At 42.8% G+C, this 9,807-nt stretch overlaps 1 protein-coding gene across 1 annotated transcript; it reads right to left on the reverse strand.

Annotated features, from left to right (window-relative positions):
• Positions 1–1,246: 1,246 nt before the first annotated feature.
• LOC143864044 (uncharacterized) lies at positions 1,247–2,860 on the reverse strand. Its single transcript, XM_077374864.1, has one exon. The coding sequence runs from the start codon at positions 2,858–2,860 to the stop codon at positions 1,247–1,249; it is 1,614 nt and encodes a 537-aa protein (XP_077230979.1).
• Between the last annotated feature and the right edge of the window lie 6,947 nt (positions 2,861–9,807).

The raw sequence follows: 9,807 nt of genomic DNA on the forward strand, positions 1-9,807 counted from the left end.
ATCCATATTTTCCGGATTAAGGTTTCATCACTTATGTTGACAGTTTCAATTTCTTCTTCAAGTGGTTTAGCTCGGCGCTGCTCCTCCTGAGTAATCATGTGTTTGATCTCAGGGGGAGTTTCGTCGGCATCCTCATAAGAGGGGGAGTCTTGATCATTGCTATTAGTTTTATCAATTTGAGAAGCAGAAATAGAGACAGGAAGATATTGAAATGAGTCCCTTATTTCATTCATAGAATCAAGAATTACATCGTTGATCAATTGGCCCACAACAGGCTCTACATTATGCTTAAAAGAAATGTTTGTATCGTCAACCGAAATGTTGACACCTGACTCAATTGGACTATTTATAGACTTTGTGGTAAATTCTATAACGGACTCATCTTCATAGACAGCATCTATACCGGAGGACTCGCCATCTACACCAGGAACGTATAAGCTTCCTAAGGTACCTGCATCCAAAGAATTGTTAGAAATAACAGACTTTGTATTTGACTCGGAAATAGACACATACTTAGAAACATTAGACTCTTTTGGAGGAACATGACCATACTGAAGAACTATTTGAGGAATGACCTGAGAGGTCTAGTTATCAAGGGGTACCTCAGCGAGGGTAATTCGGCCCGCAGGGTTCAAAAAGCGCACATCTTCCCCGATCATGGCAATGACCGGTGCCTCAACCTCGAAGAGGGAGTCCAAAAGCTGCGGCTCTAAGTTCTCTGACCAGTCGGATTCCTGCTTTTCAACTGCTGCGATCTGCCCATAGAAGTACTCATCTAGCAATTCATCAGTGAAGAAAATTTCGAAACCTGGTAGCTCTTTCCCAGACTCATCAAACCACGGCTCGAGGAAACTATAGAACGGGCGATCAGATCTTTCGTTCCTATACCTGCCATTCATCATCAGACTGAATGGTCCCATAGGTAGCTCTAGGCCCCGACGACACAGCTCTCCCCACTTCAGCATGTACTGCTTCCTTTCCCTGATCTCTTTCTTTTGGGTTCATATCCTAGCCCAAACAGATTATTCGCGACCTTCAGCTCCGGCCACTCAGTTAAACCTTGCAGATTTCTCCCTAGACCAGTTCCAGGAATATACCCATATCGGCGCATTATTCGTGCTACCTGCGCATTTGCGCTGGACAGAAACAGAATTTCTTCGTTCATAGCTTCTTCCATAGTAATGGTCGAAACTTCAAGTGAAAACACAGTCAGGCTAACATCTCTGGTACTTGAACCGATCTGCTCTTAGGATATATGTCCAACCTCTGGTTCTGGATCCCCTCTAACTGTGATAATTCTGTTATTCTTGATGAACTTGAGTTTCTGATGGACAGTGGAAGGAACAACTCCGACCCTATGAAGCCAAGGTCGGCCGAGAAGGAGAAAGAAGGAGGTCTTGATATCGAGAACTTGGAATTCTACGTCAAACATTTCACCTCCAATCTCAATTTCGGTGACCAAAGTCCCGATGACATCCCTTCTGGTTCCATCGTAAGCCAATATCCCCTGCTCTGACGGAATAAAGTTATCTGGCCCAAACCCCAAGGCAGTAGCGGTGCTCAAAGGACACACATTCAGAGCTGACCCGTTGTCAACAAAAACCTCCGGTACTTTCTTCTTATTGCACAAGACGGTAATTCGGAGAGATTTTGTATGATTCTTACCTTCTGGAGTCAGATCTTCATCAGAAAAAGACACGGTCTTAGCCACTCTGGCCATAGATACCAGTCCCACTAGCTCATCAGGGGTTATATCAACAGACACCTGTGCTGCATTCAATTCGCGAAGTATAACTTGACGGTGTTTAGGAGATGACATCAACAGACCCCACATGGAAACATTAGCTTGTGTCTTCCTAAGTTGCTTCAACAGAATATCTTCATCTTCTTTAGGACTCAACCTCTGATTCTGGTTTTCAACAGCTCTGGCAATCTCAGCAGGATTCTCTGCTCTCAGCTCAGGAGGCTTAAAGACACGTCCACCACGAGTAACATGGTGAACCTCATCACATGGATTGTTCAATAGCAGCAAGTCCTCATCCTCAAGCTTAAGGACATATGGGACTTTGTTTTTCTCTTCTTCTTCCTCGTATCTGAGGACATAGGGACATTCGGAAGATTCCCCAGCTTCTTTGCTATGGGACAAGACATAAGGCTTTTCGCATTCAACTTCCTCATCATCGGATTCCCATCTCAAGATATACGGCTCTTCAGAAATAAAGGCACATATACGGGAATGATCCAGGACAACTTCTTCAGTAAGAATAGCATAGACATTTGGAGGAGGCATAGCATGCGTCGGCAATGGATTTCTGGTGACATTAGGAAGAGCTTCCACCGCGATTTCTTTTGTCTCAATCTTATTTTGGATCTTATGCTTCAGTGCCAAACATCTGTCAGTCAAGTGCCCAACACTCTGGTGATATTCGCAATTTTGATCTTTTCTCCAATATTTCGGGAGAGGATTGGGAGCTTCCCGGGGTTCTAGCAGGGTGATCTTCTTGTCCCTCAACGACTTTCTGAGAGCTACAGACAGAGAATAGGGTAAAGGAGTGAATTGTCTGGGTTCGCTCCTCTCCGGACGACCTCCTTCGGAACCTTCTTTCTTAACTGGACGAGCAGTATTTACATTGTTAACTTCCTTCGGAGGCGCCATAGACCTTTTTCCCTCTCTGACATCTGAGGAGGAGGTCCTAATTCTCAGGCCACCCTTAGCCAGTATATCTTCGATTCTCGTCCCGGTCTTGATCAGGTGATCAAAGTTATTGAAGTACTGGATCGACATATGCGGAAAGTAAAAAAGGGAAAGATTCTTGACAGCAATTTTGATCAGATCTTCATCAGGCAACTTATTGGTCATTTGCGCGCCTTTCTCCTCCATCGCCGAATGAAGGAAGTAAAGGTCTCATTAGGTCCTTGCTTCAGCGATTTTACGTCCCTTTTTGTCACGTCAATCCCCTCTTCCATGGAGAATTGTTGGACAAATTTGTTAGCTACGCCTTCAAGGGTCCTGATTTCTTCTGGCTTCATATGTAAAAACCACTTCTTAGCTGTACCAGTTAAAGTTCTAGGGAACACTAGAGCAATCTGCTCTGGGGATAAACCGTGTTGCTACAACAGAGGAAGGACTGACTTGAGATGGCTACGAGGGCACCCTATTCCGTCGTATTTGTCAAAGTCTGGCATTTTGAACTTGGGCGGAAGTACAACCCTTGGAGCTATCATAAATTCAGACATATCCAACTTTTTGGGACCTTGGCACTTCATGCTTTCCATGTCTCGGGTCAGTTTCTCAATTTGGTCAGCTAGTCCTTTTGCTTTACCAGGATTTCCCAGGTTAGGAAGACAGTTCTCTTCTACATACTGGTCCTCGTCAAAATCTTCGAAGTCAGGCAATACAGCAGGCCTGGGAGAAACAAGAGGGACGGAAGGTATAACTGGAGGCTGCTGATGGGCAGGCTCTTTAGAGGCAGAATGACGGTCATTTTTCAAGAGGGCTATATCATCCTTCATGGCATTCAGCTGAAGAAGAATAGCCTTCATCATCTCATTCATATCAGGACTGTTGTTTCCGGTCTCTTCCATTGATTCAGATGTAAGTTGAATTGGTGAAAGTATTTCTGGAAGACCAAGGAGAAGCGGCGCAGGAGAAGTAAAGGATTCTGGGGAAGAAGAATGTCTACTCAGCCTGGAATCTGAAGACTTACGGGACTAGTCCGGTTTTGAATTGACTTTCTTGGGAGCGATGGTGTTCAGTTAAGACTCCTGAATGGAAGTTAATAAGTTAGATTGCACATTTGATAATTGAGATGGAATACTTCACACAAATTCAAGACGAGAGAAATAGAAAAGAACACATTTTCATTGATCACAAATCAAATAGTAGTTACGATTAATAAAACATGTCACTTTTAATTACAAGTAAATGAAACCAAGTGAGAATAATGAAACTTGAAATTAAAATGACAATTGTATGAAAATGGTCTTCAATGCTCCATGATCCGAGCTCTCTTTCCCGCAGGCTCTTCTGGTAACTCCTTCCGTTGGACTTTAGATAATAGAGCAAATCTCTTATCGGTAACCTTGATTCTCCAAGCAGCTACAATAGACTTTATGAGACCGGGAGTAAGGTTTTCGCAAGGAGGAGGGGTTACAAATCCGGGAGGACATGGATTCCCCGTGATCTGGTAAAGCAAACGAGTGGGTGCATAGAAGGTTGACTTTTCCAAACCCATAAGGTACACAAATGGATACGGGTAAGTGCTAGTGATAACTTATAAGCATGAATGACTCACCCAGTGAAATTGATCATTCTCCACGTGCTGCAACCAATTATGCCACTCATCAATGGATTGGGGTTTATTGGCCATTGGTTGCCATGAAAGGTGATCCTTGAGGGTGTACTGAAGGGAGCTCCGTGGCCGAAGGATGGTAAGTTTTTCACAAAGCCACAAATAAAGCAGTTTGACACACCCATGGAATTATCTTTAACCTCTCGCCGAGCAATAAGATCTAGCCCAGAGAATGTTTCTGCTAGCATGATTGGGACAGGATTCCTTCCTTCGCTAATTTGATCGACTACACTCAGTAAGGTCACAGGGGTAATACTAGAGTCTTCACGGATGACGTGACGTGCAAGGACACCAAAGATCAGGGCACTGCGCCGACAACTTTGAAAACGGGAATCGGTAGGGTCAACGTTTTTAGAAAAATGCTTAATGAGGTCATCGAATTGCACGCATGTGTCTTTGAAATAGGGCATAGCATCAACAGTTTTATTCTCGAAAAGCTTACAGAAAAGGGAACAAGGAGACTCTACACTCGAAGGTTGGATCCAGAGTCCCTCAGGTGGGAGTTCTAATAGGGCGCACCAATCCTCGAATATAGGATAGATTTCAAAGGGACCAAATCGAAAAACATGGAGAATAGGATCCCAAAGTCTTGCAGCTGCTTGAAGAAATTGCCAATTCACACCGGACGCGCTCAAATGATGGAACGTGCTGATGAACCTGTCGGCCATACTCCACTCTGTATGCTCACGCGGGAGAGCTCTAGTTCACTCAATCATCCAATCCTTCATCACCTTGTTCGACATGATTTAACCTAATCACAGATAGGATAAGATCAGAAGAGAGTGAAGATAACCTTGAATAACGAAATAATATGGATAAATTTGATCAACCATATGGGAAGGATACGACTGGTGACACTGAATTTCGTTCATCAATAATCAAGGATGATCAACAGATCAGAAAGGTAGACCACGGCCACAAAATGACAGAAGTAGGTCATAGACTGGATCCCAAATCTGATGATGGACATTGACAACTATATGATCAAGAGGATCGATAGTGATAGATCATGGTCACAGAGACAGCGGACAAGCCATCAACCAGATCTAAGACATAGCAGGTAAATAAGCAAAATCTAGCCTAATGAGTAATACATATACACAGCCTGAATCTATGACACTTCAAAAGAATGGGTACACAGTCGAAGGGTAATATACATATACGGCAAGGATCTATGTACCCAACATGAATGAACTCACGATCAAAGGGCAATGAATAGACCGTGGCCATGAGAGTGACGAGTATAGACCACTAATCAGGTGACTCTGAAAGAATGCACATATGATTGATTAAACCAGGAATCCCTCAATAGAAAAGGGGGGTTATAATCTAACCAATCGACAAAACGGAATATACACAAGAGATTTGTACAATCTGAAGACGAAACAACAGATTATAGTCACAACAATGGTAAGGAAATACTATCGACTGTCTCGAAAGGATGTAAATAGGATGAAGTAGACCTGGAATACATACTGCAAAGGGGTCCTGATCTGAACGACCGACTCAGCGAATAGGGTACGTACAAGAAGATGGCAAAACTGTACATCGACTCAGCGAGTAATACATGTACAAAGGAACAACACCACTCTACACTCAGGAGACAAAACATAGACCATGATCAGGATAAAGACCACGAAAAATGATTAACCATTTTGAAGACTGGAGAATGAAACTATGTAGCTGATAGTTAGACCAGAAAATTCTATTGACAGACAGACCCTGGTCTAACAGGTTAGCACAAAGACCGATCAAGACAATAAGGAATCAAGGACTGGACCATGGCCATGAAAGGTGGTGAACAAAAACCATCGGCCAGACCCAAAACTGAAAGAAGGAACAAACTCCACCTGATGATAATATATCAGAAAAACTCACAGACATGGACCCAAGACACCGGAATGACCATATGATAAGAGATCACAGGGTAAATCATGATCTAGCTGACAACCGAGCAAGAGTAAGGGTCATCGATCAAGTCTGAAAGAATGGCATGACTGAAATAGATACAGAAACCTTATCTAAGAGACAGGTCCTAATTCTAAGAATAGATAAAATACATGCACATACATATATACATACATACCCTAACCAGGGGTACCAACCCTAACCTGATCTAGCGTAGCCAAGAAAATCTCGACTCAAAAGTGTCTGTGAGTGTACTAGATAACGCGACGGGTAATCACGGTGTGACTTACCCTTCTACACTACATGGGTAGGCTGACTTCTATCCTAGGCTCACATATGCTAGTCACACATGTTCGTCCTATATGAGTACATATATATAGTGTCCTAGCAAGGGTTCCCTAATTTTGGTTCTAAAGGGAGCAACTAATATATATATATATATATATATATATACATAATATAATGAAATAAAAGTAGGGCCCAGGCATATCTGCAGGGTACTATGCATATGACCATACCCTTGATGTATAATGCCAGCACACCCAGCATTATACAGAGTATGTTCACCGCTCATCGGCTACTGTAGAACACCAGCACACCCAGTGTCTACGGCTGCAGCTCCGGCGCATAGCTTGAAAATAGATACAACGGTTCCCTCAAGGTCATGATTTCCCATCTAGTAGTCGTATCTATTCCCTAGGGCCAATAATGAAAACAATAAAAGAAATAAAGAATATGACAATGTATGCTGTGCAGTGTATGAATCCCTCGTTTTATTTATGCACCTACTTGGTGCACCTGGATTTCTAACGATGAAGTTCCCTTTCAATTTGATTTTGGCCCAAATTTCCTCAAAATTAGTAAAAATTGCATTTTTACAGAGTTAGACAATGTTTCAAGAAATCCCCAGCAGAGTCGCAAACCTGTGGACCCTGATCCGAGAGAGGCGGGGGAAGGGCCCCCAGAAAGTCTCTAAATCATCCACGTGAAGGAGAGCTCCACCAAGGAACTCTCGAAAGAGTGCCCCTCACAGCATGAGCGGCGATGTAAAGTGAGATACCTCTCGATTCGGGGACTAGTCCGGATTCGAGACGCACCTTAAACAAAGAAAGAGTCGCCATCCAAGGAAGTGGGCCCTGGATCCCATACTATGCTCTGTCGCAACAGATAACCAGAGATACAAAAGGTCCGTGCCTGATGACGAATGGGGAAGGGGTTAGGCGCCCCCAATTCGCCCAAGTGCAAGCACCTGGTCTCTTATGACGTTTATGATTAACCTTGAAGAATTTTAGGCGAAAATCATGTGAAATGGGAACGAATATCCCTGAGATAACGTCTAGCTAATCATGCATGTCTCGGAGAGGAATAATAAGTACACACAAAAAGAAATGAAAGACATGCCACCTAAGAATAGCTAAGTTATGAGTGTCATGCCTAATTGGTGTCTAAGTTCTGATGGGCAAGCACATACATGCTAAAGCTAAAGGTATATGGTATGTACATGAAAGTAAGAAAACACGGCAAAACACACAACACAACATGACTCCACACATGACTCCACACGATAAACCCTAGACTCTAATGCGATACTTGACTCGGACCAGGATGGCCGTCCATTCCGACTACTCTACGTATCCCGGCCTAGGGAAGAATCAGAGTCAACGTAGTTCGGTGGCCTATTCTAAACTACAATGCTTAACCCTCTAGGACCGCTATCCTACACTCGATCAACTAGACCTGACTAGTTTTTTAAAGCTTCTTGCGCCATTACTTAAGTTCAAGTGAATGGTAATTTTTAGGACTCCCTATATGCCCTAACTAATGCAAGTGGACCCTACACCCTATGTATGACTAAGCTGTGCGTCCTAAGAAAAACCATGGGCTATCTAAGTGCGTTCTAGTCTAGCCATCGGCTCGACTAAGTGTCTAACCGATCTCGACTTGAGGCCTCCTAACTCTAGGGACACTCACACAACCAGACACACAAAGCAACAACCCATGTAGGACAGACTCCTAACTCTAAGATACCCCAAACGTCTAGGACAGACACCTAACTCTATGGAAAGATCTTTTTGAAAATGGTTTGTAAGGTTATTTTTGAAGAATTTTTGTATTTGGGAAGGTTTGAAAGGTTTTGAAGCTTATGGAAGTTTTTGAAGTTATGACTGAACTCAGGATGCCAGCTGCAAGCTTGAGCTGCCTACGTACCCCTCAGCTAGGGATCAAGCCATCTTTAGTTCGGATCAGATTTTCCTAACTACTCTATGAAAGAAGGACAGAATCCTAGATTTTATGAAGGACAAGATGGAATCCTATGGCTCTATTAAGAAAGGACAGAATCCTACGAGTCCATGACGGTAGGACAGAATCCAATAACTCTGCAAAGGTAGGACAGACTCCTGACTCTGAGAGGGGAGTGTTAATGAGACTGGGCTAGTCTTTGTGTGAGGGAAGAAAGAAGAGGAAATAGGGGTTGCTATATGGACTAAGCAAGTCCCCTAAAAGATGGGCTTGGGATGACTCCTTCATTGCCCAAGATGGAGGAAAAGTTCCCAGAAAAATGATAGAATCCTAGACTCACACGGGGTCCCTCCAACGAACTGTATAAAGAGTAATCCTAAAGAAATGAAGTAGATCGCGAAAGATAGAGATGTCCCCGAAAACCCTAAGGAGTCGCGATCTACGCGCTGCGAAAACACTAGTGAAGCTAAAGTATGATCTACCATAACGATCTACAGAATGGGAAATAGAAATTGAATAATCAAGAGCATCCTTCCAGATGCCGAGGAATAAAGTTTTGAATAAAACTAATGCCAATGGCCATGGCCAAAATATTCTTACAATCCGCATAAAAGCCATTATGACTCGAATGAAAGGATCCAGGTAGAATCACGCAAATAACAGAACATGGGTCTGTCCTACTTCGTTGCAACTAGTGATGGAGAAAGGAGAGGAATACCTTTGAATGGTAACATCTACATGAAATTCTAATGAGAAATAATCCTCTGCTCCTCTCCTTTCAGGCTGTGAGGTATTTGTTTCAAGTACAAAGTATTTGGTGTACCATAAGTTGACAAAACACATCCAGTTTAAACCCTGCTTTGAAAACTGAACTGGGAAGTGACACCCAGGCACCCTATCTTTTGGGTTGTAGTGATATTAAAGTGCGATTATAGTTTTACGAAACTTCAGAAACCCATTTGGAAAGACAAATAAGGTGAGCTGTGCCATTATCAGAATATAACCCAACCAAACAAGAAAATGAGGTGAGCATCATCAAGTTTTGATTCATACACCAAGACACTTTATCCTTTAGTGATTAAAACGTTATTAGTTTTTAAAAGACTTCTGAGCTAGTTGGAAGAAAAGGACAAGGTGAATTGTGAGATTCTCAAAGCATGATTGAACTAATGTTATTTTCCACAAAGATACTAAATCATTTCAGTGCTATTATCCAAACACGGCTGCATGGCCTCTTGAATGACCAGCCCTGTATGATTAACCACATTAAAAATGTCCATTGAAACGTGTAAATTGAACCCACTGT

Source organism: Tasmannia lanceolata, unplaced genomic scaffold (assembly GCF_043159265.1).
Source record: "Tasmannia lanceolata isolate RefF3 unplaced genomic scaffold, GAP_Taslan_0.1 ptg000044l, whole genome shotgun sequence".
Lineage (NCBI taxonomy): Eukaryota > Viridiplantae > Streptophyta > Magnoliopsida > Canellales > Winteraceae > Tasmannia > Tasmannia lanceolata.